Source organism: Dicentrarchus labrax, unplaced genomic scaffold (assembly GCF_905237075.1).
Source record: "Dicentrarchus labrax unplaced genomic scaffold, dlabrax2021, whole genome shotgun sequence".
Classification (NCBI taxonomy): Eukaryota; Metazoa; Chordata; class Actinopteri; family Moronidae; genus Dicentrarchus; species Dicentrarchus labrax.
This window is the reverse complement of record NW_026136717.1, coordinates 4,322,368-4,344,300: the sequence shown is the minus strand read 5'-3', so window position 1 is coordinate 4,344,300 and position 21,933 is coordinate 4,322,368. Positions and strand designations below refer to the sequence as shown.

The following is a 21,933-nucleotide window of genomic DNA, read 5'->3' as shown; positions in this document are numbered from 1 at the left end:
CACACAGGCCAGATGGGCATATGTGCACACAGTTAACGCTGGCATCCTTCCAGTGACCTGACCAAGGTGGGCTTGCCCACTGGCACGGAAATCACAAGCCAGCCACAAGCAGGGTACACAGGCCTGTAATAATGGCACAGGATATTTGCTGGTGGGGGTGTCACATGTGGAGATAATTGTCTGTAGAGTTTCTTGTGCCAGTGTTTGAGGAGCCAAGGAAATATTTGCAGCTCACTAGGGTGTAGAAAATCTTTCAAAATGTTAGTGGGAAAAATAGCCCTATACATTTGCCCCTTTCTACTGTTAACATTTGGACTGTCAGTGGGTTTTGAGGCTATAAAAGAAGGCCAACAAGAGTTGTCAAAGGGGGTAAAAAGGTAAATTGCATTTTCCTTTTAGTGATTTTACAGATTACAACAGTGAGTTTACTAAAATTGGTGGGAGGACATTCTGAAAGTGCCGATGATTCCACACTAAAATGGAAAACATTTATTGACCAAGCTTGGCCTTTGTAGTGGAAGAACAGATGGGTTAAGGAAAGACTGTAACTGCAGATATTACTGTAGATGGATAGTAGTTCGTGCATTTGTATGAGTGGTTTGTGTATACCTGTGTGTGCACATGCTTTATCTTAATGGAGTGTGTGTTTGTCTTGTATTTGGAGTGTGTGTGCGCGACACTTATGGAAAATTGTTGCTGCTAGTTGACAGCCCAATCAGAATGATGTTTGCACTGACTCTTTCCCTGCTCTCCACTTTCAGTGTAACCATTAGTTCTTCTACAATATTTGGGCGCCCAGCCAGGGTGTGTATGCATGTGTGTGTTGGGAATGGTTCAGTTATGTCCAGACATACGGTATGTGTGTATGTACAGGACCAGGTTTTTAAAAAAAAAAGAAAGGAGGGGAGAAACAAACTGAAAGCCAGTCCGTGAGTGTTCGATATCACTAGCCTTTCATTTTCTTGCCACATAATTCATCATTGTTGACGAGCATTGCCGGCGGCGCTCTAAACTGGCATGGTAGGGTTGCTATGGTGACATAGCAAGAGAGGGAAGAGCACCTGCGGCTGGCGAGACAGCAGCGTTTATCACCTGCTGGGGGTGCCGGGTCACACCTGGAAAGCTGACCACCCACACGTATGATCACACTTTCATTTAAATGGAGAAATATCATCTAGAATAAGAGTTTAAGAACGTGCATTGACTTTCTTAAACTCCAGTATTTGATAAAGTGTCACTCAGAATTGAGGATACACTTAGTAGCACATACACAAAGGAAAAAGGGAGTGGGCACATGGTTACCTACAGAAGGTGCTAATTGGTTGGTTTAATATATATTTGTACAGACAAGATCTTCTATGAAGGTTGTTCACTAATCCTAATCAAATCCTTCTAACAAGTTTGTGTGTGTATTAGCTGGATGGATCTCCATCCCTGAGGCTGATGTGATACGCTTGATACCAACAATCCCATACATTAAAGATACTGTACATATGAAGCAACTCCCAATGTGATACAATACGATTCACCCTTATTACGGTGTGATGCAATGCAAAGGAATATGATGTTATGCAATTCAATATGTAAAAGGTAGTTTGATTGTATTTCTTTGGTTCTTCTTAAGCAGCTTGAGAAACAGTGTAGAGAGGAGGGAGAAATCTAAATGTGGAGGTAACTTTATATTTAGATTGCTCCCTCCTATCTACACTGTTTCTTGTTGTATCTGATGCACACTTTTTTAATTGGGGAAATAGCATCTTGAACTTTTTTGCCGGTGCACCGATGCAAATTGCTCTCCCTAATGTGTATCCAAAGCCTGATACATCTTCTTCCTCTGTGCCACAGAGCTCCACTGTAGTCCAAAAACTATTAAAAACGCATCAGTGAGCCACACTGTTGCACTAGCTGACATGCTTTATTCATTACCATGAACACAGACTGTAGTTTATTTAGACTTAATCTCACATTCACCATCCTGCTGCCAGAAATACTGCACACCAAATTTAGCACTGAAAATAGTCCCCAACGAATGCACTATTTCCTCCTGTTTGAGTAACATTTGTTAAAAACTAGAGTGGCCAGCTGTTTTAGGAAATGATGTACCCTTTTTTAAAAATGAAATTATATATTCGTTTTTTAAACATTTCCTTCTTGAGAGATCCACAGACAGGCTGGGAAATGAAAAAGTATTGAGAGACATACTAACTGACTGTTGGTTTTGGTCTTTTCAGGAGATTTGCTGAGATTAATAAAAAGACTGGCAGCCTTATCCTTTACCTTATCTAAGAGCATACACAGCTTGTACCTTACAAGGTATTCACTGGCCAGTTATGATATGAGGGCTCTGTTGTAGTAGCTAGTCTTGTGGTAGCAGGTGATAACACTAGAATTGTTAATGACCTGGGTGGTGTGAGCAGGTTGTCAGTACGAGTGTGTGTGTGTGTGTGTGTGTGTGTGTCCGGTCTCGCCCTGCCACATTGTCACTTTGTATCTCGTGTAGTCCCAGTTAGAAGATGTGCACCCTGACATCCCCCGCTGTCTCAAGAAGAGATAGAGTGAAAACCTTTTTTTTCCTCTCCTTTCTTTTGGTTTAGTTCAAACTGAGGTCTTTGAAGACTGTGATGCCGCCTTGTAAACAAAAATCACACACAGCCGTCACTGCTGGAAGACAGCCGCAATGCTTTATGAGCAACTTTGTAACTGTCACTTGTGAAAAAATATTTTTTTAAGCATTTGCATGCAGTCACAAACAACATTAGCACTGTGCTCTGCTGTATTTACCTCCTTTGGAAAACAAGAATCACAAACACCACCTTGGCATTTATCACAAGAGTTCATGCACTAATTATGCAAGCGGAATGTGATGAGAGCCATGTATGGTACAATATTCATGTATGTGCTTCTATTCAGAGTGATTGCAACACATTGTTAATTTTTCATCCACATCATGTATGACTGAACGCACTCATACCAGCAAGACACAGGGTAAAGGTTAGGAGAAAGTAATTTATACATTTAATGATTCATTATCTCTTGTAATTCGCTGCATGATAATATGTGACTTTCGTTTCATTTGCAAAGTGCGCGCCTCTCAGCTGTGAGCCCATATGAGCTCACTAGCTGCTGTTTAATATACAGTGCGCCGTTTGTTTACAGCAAACCTGCGTCAACCCCCTTAATGTTTTTCTCTTGAGTAATTTGTGAAATTTATGGACTTTTAGCTGTAACATTTATGGAGAGTTAATGGATAATTGTGGATGGTCAGTTAAGTTTGCTTGTGTTTTTTACATCACAAAACCTCATCAAAGCTACAACCATTGTCATTAGGGTAACTTTGAACTATTATACTGTTTTCTTGTTACTCAGGTAGATAATGGGCTGCAGCACTCCGACTCTATCTCAGTATTCTAACAGCTCATTGAATTTTCATATGCCTCTGTAGATTTTAACGAGCAATTTATTTAGATCTAGGAGCTAGAATTTAAATGGTGTCATTATCTACAACAGTGATTATTAATCATCATTTGTGTTTGGATACAGTAATATTGGGTACAACAGTGTCTTTAATGTCACTGTGAAATTACCTTTTCCCTTTGAGCAACATTTTGAGAAATCAGAATAATTGCGTTTTGTAAAGCAGTTCACTTGATACATAGTTTATTTCCATCCCTATCTGCAAATCAAATTTCCCATATCTGACAGGGAATTATTTTTTTTTATGTATATCTACCTTCTCTGCTTATTTTTACCTCTTATCTTTATCTGAGCAGCAGTGTAACTTTGAATATGCAGTGAGATTTACACACACAACAAAACAGTATACAGTCATTACACATTTATTCACTAAACATCATTAACATTGCATAAATTGTTCATCCCAACAAGTCATGTTTGTAGTGAGTTGTGTTTCTCTTAGAAAAGGCAGTGAAGTGAGGGAATTCCACTTGTTTTTAAGTACTGTCACTCGTTGTAAATCCCATGCAGCACAAGACGTAAAAGTATATAGGACACCTGATGTCTTTACTGAAATGTTATCATCTTTATTTTGTGGTTCGGATGCTGGGTTTTATAACCGTTTGGTGGTGTTTGGTCATGCAGAAAAAAGAGGTCCAAATGTGGAACACCACTTTCACCTGTGATGTGTGATTGACAGTCATTAGGCTAATTAGGGCTGAGAGAAGGTGACTTCTGTGAAGGGTTGAACAGTGCAAGTGACTATCACAGACCAAACTTGCACATTTGGCAGTTAAGGAACTTATTTAAAGTGAGGAAGGAAATGCATTTGTGTGCATTGCATGTTATTTTCAAGCAAATCAACTGCATATATTTGATGCCCACAAAGTGAAGTACACTTTGATTTGGTTGTTGAATCGAATTGGGGCATCTGATGCTTATGGTCTGATTCCACAGGTGTAGTCTAGGTGTTTGAGTTTAGTTTTGTATTGTGTTGAACCTATAGTTCTGGTTCTGGATCATTTTGTTCTCAACCCATTAATAGCACAAATTCATGGATACTCACCAACACTCACTCAGTCCTTTCTTAATCAAATATCCAAAGGTAGAAGTGGGCAGATTAATTTTAGGCCTGGAGGCTAGTGGGGCCACTGCTGTCACTTAGGCCACAAACATAACAAGCTCTTCAGCAGCACTCGACAGATGTGAGTCCAACGACCTGAGGCGACAGTTCTGGCTCTAATAGAGGTGCTCAGGGGTGAAGGTGGCCTGGCATGCATGAATATGTTATGAATTAGCATGTTATGAGTTACCAGGTTCGTCCAGCTAAGGACAGGATGTTTGAAACACATTTTAATATAATGCAGTAACACCTGCGTGACACAGGGCTTATTTTTCCATTAAAATGTTGTTTGTTCTTTGCTTAAAGGTTTTAAGGACATTTCTGAAATCTGGGTAGAATAAAAAGTGAGTAACTGACTCAAGTAATCAAACAAACTGGAGGACGGGGGTCTATGATACTTGGCTATTGCTACTATTGTATGCTAAAGATCATGGTTAAGGTTAAGGTTAGGCACTTGGTGGTACACAAAATACCAAGCAGTTGATTTTTTTGAACCATCTGTCTATCACAGGCCTTCAGTGCTGTTCTTTGCTCTTCTTTCAATGAAGAAATACTCTCCAGTTCTGATAGAATGGAGGCAAGCAGCATCTACGCTAACCTTGATGGGAGCCGTTATTGTGTACCACTGTGGTTGGGCCACAAACGCATAGAATGAAGCCTGACAAGATGGGTTCTCGCGTGATCTTATCATCTCACGAGTCCGGCTGCCCCATAATGTTGCCTGATTCAATCCAATCCAATCCAACTTTATTTGTTTAGCACTTTAAAATCAACCAAAGTTGACCAAAGTGCTGTACAGGAGAATAAATAAGACATCATAAATGTAAACAGTGATGGTGATGATGAAGACCACTGTGAGGAATATGATGATGATGTCTTCGAGAACACTATAAGCTTTAAAAGTGTATGGTTTTTTGCAGGCCTGTTGGACAGGATGGCACAGGTGTCACCAATAATCTACACGCACTGATGTAGAAAGACACCATAATCTGTGTGTGGTGTGTATCAGAATTATCTCTCAGCCGGTGATTTGTGTGAAACACATGCACAGTGTGTGCGTTGCTTAACCAGCAGTCAGCTCTACAGCAACGTAGGACAGACAGGAAGGGAATGAAAGGACAACAAGGCAGACAGCCAGGGACAGAGAAAGAGATTGTGGTCGCTTTATCCATGTTTGCACAGTTTAGCGCAGGGCAAATATTAGCCTGTGTGCTCGGCAGCCGTTCTTCTCTACTGGGCTTTGACCCCACACCCTGACAGCAGAGACTAAAAGGCAGAAAGAGAACGGCGAAAGGGAGAAAGGAAGAGGATAAAAGGGAGGAAAACAGAGTTGTCACGGTAACAGATGGAGAGAAGCAAAAAGGCAGGTAAAAGAAATTGAATAGAGCAAATAAGGCGAGTAAGAGAAAGTAAGAGTTAGAAAGAGGGCAATCTAAGCGACTGTCTGTGGTCCACATCAAAAGAAACACAGTTTTTTACTTTCAGAGCCTACTTAGGTATAGGTCATATATTGATGACTTATGTATACCCCTTCATGCTGCTGCATTTTATAGTACAAGTCTACTTCAGGCCTTTTGATGGAAGCACAGCATGGCATTTATTTTCCATCTCTTACTTTCAAAGAGCTTTTCTTCGTCATGCCAGTAAAGTGCACTGTTTAAGTCTGTGTAAACCACAGACTGTACAATATGTACCATTGCTGTTTTCAATCAAAGGTGGTTTGGAACCACAAAGGAGGAAAAAGTGGGGTGTGGGGAGCAAACAGATTCATGCTCTCATTTTTTTTTTTTTGCCTGCTATGTTGTGCAGTTGTGAGGAAAAGAAAGAGATGGAGCAGGAGAAGGAAAATGAGGCTGTGAGGACAGAAAGTGGAGAAGAGTGGAGAAAACAATAGACACAGAAAACACTTTGCTCTTGATTTTGTCCGAAGGTCACAGTCATTCCCTTCAATTTCGGCCAGCTGCCTGCCTCACTTCTCCTCAACAGAGAGGAACGGGCTGCTCCAGAACACACACACACACACCGAAACAAACATCAATACACATGTCTTGCCCACAGTTACACACAAAGTCATACAGTCAAAGTGTAAACACATCACAAAGAAAAGACAAAAAAGAAGTAATCTCCCATTTCAGATTTTTTTTGCAGTGTATACCCGGGCATGACAAATTGTATGTGCAAACTGTAGATGAAAAGAGACAGCAGAGGGGACGACGACTCCTCTGCTGTCTGTCTATACACTGTTCTCTCACACAAAACTCTGACTACCACTGCTCAACCAAACTGGCTCATCTCTTGTGTTCATTCCCTGCAGGTTTTTTACAAAGTTACACAGTCACATACCATCTTAATCCAACAACAATGCAACATACAGTAAAATCTTAAAAGAAAGAACTTTAGGATGGCAGTATTCTCTAAGTAAAATATACTCTGGGATGTTTGCAAATGCTGTTGAATATGGAGATGCAAGTGTATGTCAGGATACTAACTGTAACTGGAGGCCTGTTGTTTTATGGCGTCTACACTGGATTTCTCTGTGGGAGGAAATAAATCATGATTGGCCAGTTGCAGATGGCCCACACTGTGTCCTATAAATTACATTTATATACAACTAATCTGCAACAGCAAATGTGTATTGAAGGAAATGTAATTCTGGCGCGATTACATTTTCTATTAATATGATGAGGAAATGTTGTTAGTTAACCTATCTGGCAAGTTGCGTAAGTGTTGATAGTGAATGTAACATTTTCAACTCAGGATGTGAACTCTAATTCTTTGGTTCAAAGTGCGTTGTACTCCTGCAAAGCTGTGCAATTGGGAAAGCAATTTGGTATCAATGTAATTTCTAGGAGACAGGTTTGAGATGGCAGTATACTAGGGGTAGAGGTCTTTATGGGCCCACTCAGTATCTTGTGAGTAAGGCTTGAAGCTGAGACTCCAGTCAGGCCACTTGCAAATTACATGCAGTCTAATCAGGCTGGATTAAGGTCCTGCTTTGTTGCTACATGTCTTAAATTTGTATTAATATTTATATCAGCCATGATCTGGTGGCCCATCATAATTATCACATAAGAAAAATGTGGTTTTGAGACAGCTTTGAGTACACGTATTGCTATTTGTTTTACGAAATGGCTTACTGTTCTCTCTCTTTTTTGGTCAGTTTGGGTCAGACACATTTTGCATCAGGTCTATTTCAGATAGGGTCTGACCTTTCTCAAATCCCCTTTGGAGCAGGTTTCTTTACAGTTGATTTAGGCACATTGGTTTTGGGTACACTTTCCACAGCTCTGTTTTAAAACAGGTCAGAAAGCTTGAACACAAGAAAAGTTCTGCATTTTAAAATTTTTGGACTGGCTTGGATGCAGAGAGCGTATGTACTGCAGCTTAGGAACCCAAATGTAGTACTTTGTTTTTGTCACAAATCCACTAACATTAACATGTACTATATAATGTTACGGTATAATGTTATTTTGTAGTCAGCATTCATGGATTAAGAAACTACTTAAACATCTTAACATTGAGTGGCATGTTACCACTGTTTAATTCTATCTGCATCTCCAAACTGTTAACCACTTTAATGTCTCAGTTAGGATAAATAGCAGAGACAGTTTTTTCATACATTTTTGGCTTCATTCCAGCATCAAGTAAGACATAAAGTTAAGACTGTGCCACAGAATTAACCCATACAATGTCAGAAAGGATTATTATTGTACAAAGCTACTAAACAAAAGACAGATTAAGCACAATATTCAAGGACTCAGCTATCTCATTTCACAGTTTGCTGACTAGATTTATGCTGCCAGGCGGAATGATGTACAAACCTGTTTTGTTTTGAGTTGTTGCACCTTTCTTCATCACCCACAGAGCAGTCTGGGTATCAACTCCTTCTCTCGGATCACTCACAAGACAGCATGGATCAATTGGATTCTACCAAACCCATGTTAGCAACTCCAGTCAACGCAGTAATGAGCCTCTGGGGAGTGAAAGTGCCAGTGATGAGGCCAGACAGATTAGAAAATTGAGAAAAAGGAGGAAAAAGGAAAGGTAAAGGCTAAAGTGAGAAAAATAATAATGGAGGACATCTGAAGGTGAGGCAATAGTCATTCCTCGCTGAAGAAAGTCAAAAATTGATTTTGAGGCTTTTATTGTTCTAATAGGCTGCAAGAACATAATGACTGGATTGCCATTTGGGTTTCACTTTATTAGCATCTACTGTTTCAGTTGCCAGAAAAATAGAATATGTTGGCAGTGAATCTAGAACTAGACTAGCAAATACACAATTGCCAGACATTTTAAAGTCATTTTAAAACAGCTTAGTGTAAAGAAACAGTGAGTTTCTTAGACTTTTATAACACTGATAAAATGTCATTCAGGCATCAGTTATTGCTCCACTTTGTCCCCAGAAAGGTAGTCAGTATAATTAGCTTGGCGGGAGATAACAGGGATTATTGCCATATCTTAGTGTTTAGTGAATTGATGAAGGATTATGTGGAGCTGGTAAAGGCAAAGGATAATTGAATACAAAAAGAAGAGACAAAAAGGATAAAACGACGTGGATTGGAAACTTTATTGGTCTTGTAAGCCTCTTTGTCCCACATTAAGTCACCCAAACTGACAAATATCTACCAATGTCTGGTAGATGTCTGTCTTTTAGTAAAGGGATGAAGAGTGGGCGGATGGACATCGATCTCTACTGCCACAGTTAACAGAGATCCTTTTCTGACTTTGCCTCAAGGAATACGCCCCCACAGCTCCAGCGTCGTGGCTCCCTACCCTTCACTCAACTCTTTTTTTAACAGCTGTACCTCTATTTACCGCTTTTTGTTACGGTTTCTTCCATCATATCATTATATTTCCACTACTTCGTCTTTCTCTGTTATTCCTTAAACGTATGCTTTGTTTATCCTGCAAATTCTTCCTCTCTCTACTTTATCTCCTCCATCCATCTCTGGCTGGCAACTTACGCTGGCCCTTGACATGAAACATCTTGGAAATCTGCTGGTTTCACTTGTGCATCTTGATAAATGCACTCTTTCTTAACACATATCTTGTCAGGAAGTGAGTCAGAGATGTAAGTGATGTTTCTATTTTAGTGCTATGGTGGCATATTCCCATAATATCACCTCTCCGATTTACTAATTTCTTTTTATGAAGTGTGAGTGAAAAGCAGATTGACAACACTTGATGGATGCTTCAAGTTCCTCTCTTTTGAAGCAGAGACGTGTTCCTGAATGAAAAGCACAGAGTGGCCTTTATGAAAAAGATGCTTTGTACAAACCAAAAGGTCATAGGTTTGACACCCACAGGCAAGGTGGCAATAAACTGTGCCTTGTCAAAGAGCCCCTGTGGAGGATATTGAACTTGTTGCCATCCCAGTCTTTTGCAAGTTAAAGCTAACCTCTAACGTAGGTCACTGTTTCACTTCGTGCTGGATCAAATTAAAACAATATTAAAGCTGCTCTAATCAATATTTTTAGATGAACAATGGCTCTAATGACTCTATTTGATATCAGTGTTGCCTCTGCAGAACATTTTCACCTAACTCTGCAGTTTCCTTTATTTTTGTGGATATTTTAGCTCATTGTTTTGGCAGGAGGCAGTTTTCAGCAAAAGATAGATAGATAGACGGATAGATGGATGGATAGATAGATAGATAGATAGATAGATAGATAGATAGATAGATAGATAGATAGATAGATAGATACTTTATTTATCCTGAGGGAAATTCAAGAATTGGATAAGCGTCCTGCTCGCGCCAGCGCCGGTTATATTAAAAGACAGCTGATAAACCATCACTACCTTTTCAACACCAAACAGCAGAAGGACAAAGTAAGCAACTAGCAGGAGGACATGGAGGAGCATTTAGCAGCTAAAGATCAGAACCAAAATATATTAATGTGAATATTGGATTTATCTTTTGCAGTGACCAGAATACTAATATTGCTCTTTGTCTGCTGGATGTGAAAATAGGCAACTGTGTTCTCACATACTGTATGTAAAAGTTGTTGACAGCTTCTTGCACTTCCCGCAAGTGGCCAAAAACATAATTAATTGAGGTTTAAGCACATTTTCAGACTGAAATCAATTATCAAGTATTTCAGTGGACTTGCTCATAGCAAATCTGTGTGATGCTTTTATGTAGAGTTCAACTTTTTATGAACTTTGAAACACAAATTTGCACCACTGAGCCACTGCAAATTATCTTGAATGCGCTTACTTTTGAAGGGAATGGAGTTTTATTCTATCTTTTTCTTTTTTTGCCTTCAAGTGTGCCACAACAGCAGTATTGTATAAAGTAAATATAGTGCTTTATATGCACAGATGCCAATGTTCGACTGCATGGTTTCAATTGTTCATCAAACACAAAGCAGCAACACTCCACTTCACGCTTTGTGCAATCAGTTGGATCCCAGCCACTAGGAAAATGCATACACAAATGTGTGTGTGCATGTGTGTATCCATCAGCTCTCTGCAGCTTTGTAAACAAGGCCGTTGTGTATGGCTGGGTTCAGCGTAACCTCACTAAAGGACGTTCTCATTTTTGCATATAAGTATGTGCGTGTGTTTATGGTGAGAGTGGTTAGGTCAGGTCTACACCTACAGGTCTGATGGTCATTGTGCTGAAGGACACCATCCATCAGCAGTCTCAGTGGTGCAAATCATGCAAGAATCAACTCAGTATGTATGTGTGCTTGTGTTTATATGTCGGTGTTTGTGTTGTTTTTCTGGTGCTCGAAATTGGAGGCTGACACTGAGTGAATGAGGAGTTTTGGTGATAGCTGACAACATAATCAGGATTATAGAGGATGATGTTTTTGGCTGATTTATTCCCCCCCTCCTTCTTTAGCATAAATGTTGCTTCCCTCTGCAGTATTTTGGCACGCTGTGTGTGTGTGTGTGTGTGTGTGTGTGTGTGTGTGTGTGTGTGTGTGTGTGTGTGTGTGTGTGTGTGTGTGTGCGTGCGTGCGTGCGTGCGTGCGTGCGTGCGTGCGTGCGTGCGTGCGTGCGTGCGTGCGTGCGTGCGTGTGCACGTGCGTGCGCTCTGGGACAAATGGGCATGCCCAGCGTGAGTCATGCTCAGATGGGAGACGAATTCAGATGCATACACACACACAGACGCACACACATTTGTCTAACAACTCATCAATTTTTCAATGAGATCTGATTCTCGGTCAGAGCGGCCACTTGTCGTTTTCAAAGCAGGAAAGAACGGACAGCCGTGACCACCGTCACTGAAAAGAGGCAACGCAATGAAAGAGTTGGAGCGGGGAGGGACAGAGAGATAAAGTGCTATTAAGATGAGGAGATGGGGGGGCAACTTTGTCAAGGTGACTGCTGGAGATCACGGCAAACACATACAAATGAGTTGGCTGAGCGGAAACCGAGAGAAGGTGTGGTAAATTAAACCAAGCATATCCTCTCCAAAAAGTGACTGTTTTGTCACCGCCTTCCTCTTTTTCTCTGTCGCCCAGATCGAAACAAAGCACATGTAGCTCTGAGTGTATGAGCCCTGTGTCATTTGAGGTGAATGTTGAGAAGGGAAAATGTGAAATCCGATTGCTAAATAACAGTATTCCCGCTCCAAAATGATTATTGGTCCTCATAGTGTTTGCCTCTTCCTGTCACAGACACTCTGAAGACGTTAGGTGAACGGAAAGTGCGGTGATTTAGCCGGTAAGGAGTCTACATGTTATGCAACAGCCTGTTTCTTCTTACATAACGCTGCAGTTTCAGAGTGGAAGATTAGCCCCGCTATACTGTTCTTCTTGTAGCAGATGCCACGGCAGATCTCCTCTCACAGGCATTATGCATACATGTTGACAAGCCGATTAGTCGCACAGAGCCAGAATTACCCCGAAAAGGGAGATGCAGAGATAACATATGATGGTATATCTGTCTCGGTTGCAGAAGGCAGTGAGATATCTTAGAAAATATCCACCAATATTAATCTGTGACTGTAAATAGCACATAAAATTTAACATTAGTGCAGAGAGATAAGTGGAAATGCTTGCTCAAGCTGTAACACTGTATGAAATATTAAGCTGCCTTGCACCACGTGGTGTCAGATGTGTGTGTCCATAGAAAAAGAGGGCAAAAAAATGTATTGCTTTTCATTGGGCATCCAGTAAAAATCTATTTATCAGTCATTTCTCTGTCCATGCTGCTCCACTGGCTGATTCATAAGCTCATAAATACTGCAGCTCCGCATACTTACACTGGTATGTCAAGTTAGGCTCAAGCAGATACAGGCTGTGATAGATCATTATTGGGGAAACGAGAAAGAGGCTGATGAATAGTTTGCATTTCCACCACCCACAGGACTATTAATATGAAATCTGTCAAACCAAATCATTAGCATCAGCAAATTCCTGAACTGGTCAGCCACGTTTCTGGACCGTCTCTTGAGGTGCGTTGATACAGCAAAATGCAAAATGCCCTGAGTGATTTAAACAACCATATCTGGCTTGCTGAATCCACCCTCCAGTCCATGCAGCAGTTTCACCTCTGTTGTTTTTCTCTGTTTAATCGCTTGACGCTCATGTAGCAGATCTGAGAGGGAAATGCACAAAGACATTGAGGAAATGCAAATAGATCAGGGGGAAGATGTGTGCGGAGATGGAGCTGTAGGGGGTGTTAGAGAAGAAGCACATCATGATTGAGCTGTCTACAAAGACATGAAACCAAAAAACAAATCCTTCACAAATGCATCCCCGTTCCCCTTTGTCTATTTTCCCCTTCTTCGTTGACTACCAGTGTGTGCTGCGAACAGAGAACGAGATCTTGACATCTTCAAAAGCAGCTTTGAACTCAGTGTACCTTGAGGCCCTGGAGGATCATCAAGGTTCCCTCTGTCCTTTTATCGCGCAGTGTTTCTCTCTGCCCCTTGCTCCTCCTACTCCGCTCCCTCTTCCTCTTCTGCTCGGCGTGATCAGTGAGAGCTCTCTGAGGCTGCCTGATAACCCTGATACACACACGCCTACCGCGGCCTCGTTCTGGCGCTGCCTCATTCTCATTCCGATCTCGCCGGCAGCGTTTACCTCGACGCGCTCTTGCGCATCGCAAGGTCATGTTGAAATATTTTAGACGGAAATGCTCTCCGTATTCCAGCACTGCTCTTTCTCGTCTGTGGCTGCTGCACAGAATTCCAAAGCCAATTTTCTCTGTCTTTGAGAAAAAGGACGCAGAGACTCTAATGAGAGGATTACACAAACTTTTTTTTTGTCTGGCAGCTAAACTCTGTCATCAACTCACTGTTGTGTGAGCAGCTGATCAGCAGTTTCTTCAGTGCAGAAAACATCTTTTTGTTGTATCAAGATCTCACATATTTGCCAAGGACGTCAAGTTTGTGCTTGGGTAATTAATATTCTAGAGGTTTTTTCTTAACTAGCTTTCTCATCAGATAAACTCTATGAAACTGATTTTGGCTGACAGTGAATCTCATTCCCATCTGTAGGTATTTCCAACCAACCCCTATCATTGAAGATCTTTGTTTAGTTGAACTCAGGAACTCAAAGAAATGCTGTCTTCCTCAGGCACTTGAGGTTTTAATCGGTTGTAATTGAAAATGCATAAAGCAAAGCTCTTTCCCTCTAGTCCACAGCGGACCCCCTACCTACACCACTGATTGACCCACAGAGAGAGAAGTAAGATGAGCTAACCTCTGGATAAAAGAGTGAAATCGTAACATTCTTACTCCTGACATTAGCCGACAGCTGCAGCAGATTAAGGGCTGCTAAGCAGTAGTTTAGAAGCAGTGGTGTTTAAAGAGCAGCCAGGGCTTATTGTCAGTTACCCACCAGTCCCTTCATTTCAATGTTGCAGGCTTGACTGCTCCCAGTCATTCAAAGAGGTTTTTTTCCTTCTGTTTCCAGAGATATGTTCGCTTAAGGGAAATGGCCATTAAAATGTCATTACCGCTACACTAAAATCATTTTTAAAAAAGCACTGGTTCCCAGCGGCTTCCCACCGTAATGGGCTCAATACATTCCCCCAACACCGGGAAGAACCCTAATGTTGCGGAACACAAATGCTAATCTCTCTGTAAATATCACTCAAATTCACTCTCCCCTCTGCTTTTCAGTCATAATAGCATGGATTCATTCTGCTTTGCCTTAGCAAATTGAATTAATTCTCCAGGCAAAGGTGTCATGATTATTCTAAGCTTCCTAGTGCATGGGCCGTAATGGAGATGATCCCAAAAGCATTTCACTCACCCTCTCCATTTTGTTTTTCTTGCTGCAGTATCTCAAAGGTATCACTAGTCAAAGCTTTGATTAAATTTTCATTCACATGCGCTTCGCTAATCGCTCTCTGACAGTATTCATATTCATGTCTCAGAATCAATATTGGATTTCAGCATGCATAGGGAGAGCGGGCAGAAAGACTGCGAGGGTCAGTCCATAACATGAATCAATTGATTAAGTGCCCAAGAAGCTGGAAGCACTTTGCTATTTGAGACGTTCAGCCCTCTTTGCAGAATGAGATCATCTGTTGAGCCAGTCCATCAAGCTCCACTCTAAGAAACTCATCCTGGTCTAACTTAGTTCTGATCTCCACGTAGGAGAGCCCTCACAGCTGTTTCCTGTTGTGCTTCCATATTGATTCTTCTTACTTATTCTGACTGTTTAACTGTGTCTTATATTCAGTGCATCCTTCTACGCCATTAATCATGGCCACCAGCACTGGCAGTGACATTTGAGCATGCTCAATTAATACTCTAATCGTGGCTGTCATCAGTGCATGGCCATACTGTGGCCTTGTCTGAATACTGTAACCACTTTATACAGCACCAAAGAGTGGTTAGGATGCACATAAATTTGGCTGTGATTATACTGCTCATTAACTTACCGCACAACCTCTGCACTTATTTACTCAATTAACTTGCTATTTTAAGTTCTGTTAACATAAGGGTGGTTTATTTTCCTTTTTTAAATACTTAATCAGCCATGAATAATGGAAAAGCGCTGCGAGCGAAAGCCACACGTTCACCTCTGAATGTCTCAGCATATGGAAGGTGGCAAAATAAATGCACATAGCTAATGAGATAATGGAATCAATGAAGTTGTTGCTGGAATGGGCAGATAGCGGTGTGCAAAAGTGACCGGTCTGTTCAAATGAGCTTGACCTGAAGTGACAACCAGAAATGTTCCTGCCAATGGTATGGGCAACAGGACAGTCACTGCTCTGGATCTTATGGCTGTGTAGAATAAAACTGCAACAGAAGATTTACTGCCAGACAGAGGATTTGTCTGTAATTGTGCTGTCTGGTATGTACTCTGTCTGTTTCTCTCTCTCACTCTCTCTCACTCTCTCTCTCACCCTTGTTCTGTGCCTCTCTGGCAGGCTGTAACTCTGTAAATGACTTTGACCTTTCCTGGGACTGAGGACAGGAACCACAGAGGGAGAGCAGAGAGATGGCGGGAGATGAGAGTAGAGTAGGCGGTTGACTGTAATAAACTCGAAGCAGTGGGCGGCTGTCAACACTAATAGATGGGAGAGGGGAGGGGGTCACCGGGTTGATGAATACTAAAGGTGCCTGAGTCCTCAACAAGTACTCTGTTCTTTATCAGGCCGATGTGTGTGAGATCTGATGCTCACAGCGTCATCAGGCTACAGGTGCTGAGGGCCTTTTTTGGTGAAAATCTTTAGATTTTTGCCATAGGACAGCAAAGGAGCAACCTTATCATGTCTATTGGCATTAACATTAATGCAGGTTCTTTACTCGGATCCCTATTATGTGATGCAAGCTCAAAACCTGACTTTTAAGAGCGTATTTATTGATGGTTAAAAATATGAAATGGGACATCAATAATAAAGAGTGTTCATTATACCTCCTGAAATGTGGTTTTAGGTTTTCAAAGTGAAAACAAGACTTCAAGTCTACAGTACAGCCACGCCTGCGGCTCTGCAAAGCTGTACTAAGGCACATTGCTAAATGCATACTTAACACAATAGTGCTTTTAGCTAAACACTAAATTACAAATCATCCTGAGGGAGACATGACTATCCATATAAAATATCATGACAATCCATCCAGTAGCTGTTGAGACATTTAAGTCTGGACCAAAGTGATGGACTGACTGACTGACATTCCCACTAGAATGCCGCTAGAGTACAGAATGTTCCATATCCCATTGTTAAAGGCTCTAATTCATGGGACTAAATCACTTAAATCACTGAACTGGTATCAAACTTCTTAGATACATTGTATTTACTTTTGAACAAGGATGTTGGGGCGGGACGTCAGACAGGGAAGGGTTAATTTTATCTGTGAAACAATGGGCTGTTAATTATGGAGAAAAGGGCAGTTTTATTTGATAGGTTGGACATAAAGGAAAAAATTTGTGATGACTTGTCTGCGTTAACCTTGTTCAACCTTCACCGTGTACTAATAAAGTGCTTTTACTAATAAAGTTGAGTTTTTCTGTATGTAAGTGCATTTTTCTCATGATGTTCTCTGTTGTCCTCTCTCTAAAGGAACGGGGAAAGATCGGCGTGATCTTCAACGTGGGAACGGACGACATAATCATCGAGGAGGGCGCGGTGATGGTGAGCGACGGCAAATACCATGTGGTGCGGTTCACACGCAGTGGTGGCAATGCCACACTACAGGTGGACAACCAGCCTGTCATCGAACGTTTCCCCTCAGGTAGGAACAGGGGCCCCAATCTGGGGACGGAGGGAGGGAGGGAGTTATCATTGTTGGATTTGAACCTTTTACCATGTTGAATTCTCAGATAAACACAGTGGGTAACACATTGGAGAGAGAAAGAAGGAGCTTTGGAAAATAATTATTATTCATTAATTCAGTCTTCCGTGTGCCACTAAAAGTGATTTTTATAGAACATTCTGTGAGGCCTCTAGTTTATTTATCGTGACATTCATATTTTGAGCGTGCCTGCATTATTCTAGGTGATTAAGTCAGGTTCTGGTCTAAAAGGCAGGAAGAGCCAAGCAACCTTCCTAAGGCAAGCAATCTTCCATCTAAGAGCATCCAGCTCTCTGCAGTTGGTCTACCATTGTAGCTCCTGGCACTGTGAAAGCCAGCATTGAATCGAGGCCAGCAGAATATGAGTATGCCAGGCAGGTATGGTTGGTGAGCATGGGTATCAGGTAGGATACAGAGGGAGGACACTTTCATGCTGGGAAAGTATGTGGAGGTGTTTATAAGTCATGCCTCGGCTCCAAGATAAACACAGACGCAACATTGTTACACATACAGACTTTAAACGAGGGCAAACACCCGATGAGTCACTACTGGGAGTGTGCTAATTCCCCAGCTTGTTGTTTAACCACTATCATGGTATTCTATTTAAGCATGAATTATGAGGCTATTTTTGGCTGCTCAGAAGCTCTCACTTAATTTCTCTCCAATGTGTTCCCACTTTGTTCATGGTTGTTCACAGGAAGACATTTTGCGTTCCCGTCACAAGTTTACATTTGGTTAACACCACCCTAAGCCAGACTCCCCAGTGATAGGAGTTAATGATCACATGGAAAACTAATCTCTAAGCTCTGGTACATTCATGAATTTACAACCAATTTTGTCCATCCCGTCTGATATCAATGCAGTACATGACCATTGTCTAAAAACACTTTTTATGTATTGTCATTGTTTCAAACAGCAGGGAGAGTGCTACTAATGTGGCCATGATATTTACTCTAGTTGACATATAGAGCAATGGGTCTGTGACATTCTCTGTCTCAGCAGTGATCCCATATTTTGAGGCTTTGTTTTGGCATTGAGGGAAGCGTATTCTCTTGCTCATCCGTCAGCACAGCGAGGCCGGACTGAGGGGCATGCATCACAACCAGGAGAGGAAGCGCCCTGTGACAGTTCACTCTTTTCAGTTGTTATTATGATGGAAATTCAGCCCTTTTCGCTACAGAACACGCTCCAAAGAGGAGCCTTCAACTAACAATAGTGCTAACCACTCAGAAAATAACAGCAGAGCAGCCTGTTAACATTGACAAGTGAGTGTCATCATCCAAATGTATGTTTTGTTTCATCAAGAAACATTAATGCACAGCCCATATTGTATTCTTTTTGTTCCTCTTCCCTTCCGCCCCCCTCGCCGCTCTGGTTGTCTTTGTCAAATCTTTCTTTCCTTTTCCTCTGCTGATCAAGAATTGAAGAGTGTTATTTTGTTGTTGTTTGTTAGTTTACTAGATGAGTTTTGCGTTCGTCTGCCGGGGGCTGGAGCCCATCTGAAGTTTTAGGAGGTTATGGGGACTAAGGAAGGCAAATAGATAAAGTTAAGGGGGGGTTGCTTGGTGGGTGTGTAGAATAGCTTTGATTCATTTATGTGAGCTAGATACACTCAAACTATTTTTGGGCTCCTGCTTTGAAGGCGCCGGCACCTGCTTTGAAGGTTCCAGTCATCATCGTCTGGTGGGGCGGCGTCCTGGGGAAACAGAGATGTTACACATTAGGAAAGCAAAAGCTCGGTTGAGGCTGTGGTACAAAAGGGCGGAGGAATGCGCCCTCATAAAAGAGTGAGTGAGGGATTGCAGTGGGGGTGTTGGGATGGCAACTTCATATCTGACACAGGAGGTGTGTAAAGAGAGAGAAAGGGGTTATATTTTATAGAGAGGAGAAAGAAATAGGGGGGGCTCCCTTGGTGAATCAAGTTCCTGTGACCCAGATTGGAGATTTAGACATCTGATGATTCTCTAAACGGGACAAAATACACCCCACTCACAACATCAGACCCACTTCGTTTTCTTGAGGCTTATATTATGTGATATCCTTGCCATGCTGTCCCAGTGGAACCCTGAATCTTGAAATGTCCATGTAGCTAGATTTAGAAGAAAACAGAGCAAGTTGTCATGAAAGATGCCTCCAATGGAACGTTCGGTTAGGTGTTACAGGTGCCACATTTGTCTGGTTCCTCTAACACAACAACGACGTACAGCCCTGTGAAATCTCCCTCCCCAAAGGGACGATTGTGACCCACATCAGGCAGTCTCGTTGGGGATGCCACTGCAGTGTTGAGCCCTGTCTAATGCTTTGTGCATACAGAGAGTTACATGTGGGATTTACTCTTTCGTGGACTGTGGCCTAAGAAATGTGAAAGTTCCCAATGGACTGCTACAAGGACAAGGACAGTGGGGATAAAAGAGAGGCTGTAAATATGTCACCGTAACAGGTTATCTTTCTGTATCGTATTCTGACACACACATATTTACACACTATAATTAGAGCTGCAGTCCAAATATATACGTAAGATTCTGAAGCGTTTGCATCGTTTCCCACACGGAGCCTCCCCTACTGCCCAGGCTTGCCAGCAGCAGGCTTATAAGCAGAAGGCCAATGCGAGGTGATGATTTGTAGAGACAGGATGTTGACAGCAAACATGGTCGTCACGGGTCAGGCACATTCAACAGCAAAGCAACACGTCTCCTGATGTCCCACGAAGTGATGTTTGTAATCCTCAGGGAGTGTGTGTCTGTGGGTGTTTCAGTCTGATTCTATGTGAGACAGTGCGCGCGTCTATCCGTGTCCATGACATAGTGCATCTTGTGTGTGTCACTCTTTGTGTGTGTGTGTGTGTGTGTGTGTGTGTGTGTGTGTGTGTGTGTGCATGTATTCATTTGATGGACAGAAAGCAGACAAAAAGTGTCAGAGGAGCACCCGGCCAGCTAATCCAGTGTGTCAGGTGTCCCCAGTGGGTCCTGCAGCAACAGTTATTGGCCCACCCCACCTTCCACATTCCCAAAATGGCAGAGTGGCTCAATAAAAAATCAACCCTGTGTCACGCTGAGCACCTCAACCTGGCCGCAGATAAACAGGCAGATGTTAGCAGAAGTGCCATACGGACTGTAATTGTATCATTTCACACCCGACTCCCTTTATTTACTGGTCATCTGCTGTGAGAAAGGTAGCAGATATGATATGGCTAATTGTGTAGTCTGCAATAGTTTATTTGCAATTTTATACCATTGCCCTGAAGAATTTCTCATTTCATTTCGGTTTTGCAAAAGGGAAGTAGAGTTCTCATTTTCTGAATTGATTAAAAAAGTTCAACCTTAAGCTGTTATCAGACTACAGCTTTACTTTGTATCTTTTGCTAAACAATGGTCACAAGTGATGAATAGGTTATGATGCTAAATGCTAAAACCTACTATAACAGTAGTGGAGGGAGTCACATGGTCAGCAAACTGAGTGATGTCCAATGTACCAAAAGTTTGCTAATATTAGCGACCGAAAGATAATGGCCATACCTGACCAAGTAAGACTGTAGCGACAAATCCCTGAGTGCACTGGATTCAAGAAGGGTGCCTTTTTTTGTTAATAAATAATGTGTAATTTTCGTTTTTTAAAGTTTTATCGTTTCACTTTAATGATCTGATTCAAGTATCTATAATATTGATATTAAATCTGATAATAAATGTAATATTAAATTAAATGCTTTTTCCCAGAATTGACTTGCTAATCACGCAGCGGAGACAGTGTTGTAATTTTTTTTTAACCTCTGATAATTTGTTGAAGTGCATATATGGAAAGATTGAGTCAATCAGTATTATGTTATTCTATAAACTAAAAAAATTCAAATTAAGTTTTCTTTAGTGGCAATCAAATACATGCGTATGTGTATGTGTGTGTGTGTGTGTGTGTGTGTGTGTGTGTGTGATGTATGAGACAGTGTGTTTGAGCATAGTGTTGTCTGGGTGTGTGTCTGTACATGTTTTGTGTTTGCTTTTGTGTGGCTATATGTACAGATCCATACATATATGGTCGCTTTAATGGGCTTATATGGATGTATATCATGTTTGAGAGAATACCTGCGAGTGGGAAAGCAGGTGTTGAATGTCTCTCTGCTTTGTCTCACACACCCCCTCAATCTCATCATCTTCCCTCTTTGCAAATCGCCAAATCACCTCACATTAACTCTTTTTTGATTATAGTAATTCACCACAGTAAATGGTGAATCCATCTATTTCCTGTGGGTTTACACCACACTTGGCATTTGGACTTTGTTGTGATGCCCCCTGAGTTTTGAATAATCATTATGCATTTTACAACCGTAGTTATATTGTCACCATTGCAGTGTATTGGCTGTGATTACCATATTTTGCTGCCTCATAACTGTGTCATTATGACCAATGAGAGCGCACAGTGCGTCGTCTTTTTTCCACACGCACTGTTTCTTTCTCACTTGCCAGTGTTTACAGGCTGTAGATCTTCTATAAAGCTGCCATTTAGCTTCAGTTTCCGACAGGGCTGCAGTTGAGTAGAATTAAAAGAAAGAGGAAGTGGTGGTGGGGGTGCTGGTAATGCATGGATGAAGGGGTTGAAGGCAGGGGATATAGAAGACATGAAAAGCAATAGTACTCTACAACAAAGTGCCTGGAAA

At 41.6% G+C, this 21,933-nt stretch overlaps 1 protein-coding gene across 10 annotated transcripts in view; it reads left to right on the top strand.

Moving 5' to 3' along the window:
• nrxn2b (neurexin 2b) overlaps positions 1-21,933 on the top strand; it is a 635,050-nt gene that overhangs the window by 572,407 nt on the left and 40,710 nt on the right. For all 10 annotated transcript variants that reach the window (XM_051375286.1, XM_051375285.1, XM_051375283.1 and 7 more), the window contains one exon: positions 17,054-17,225. In XM_051375286.1, coding sequence (XP_051231246.1) covers positions 17,054-17,225 — 172 coding nt within the window. The remainder of the gene's footprint in view (positions 1-17,053; positions 17,226-21,933) is intronic.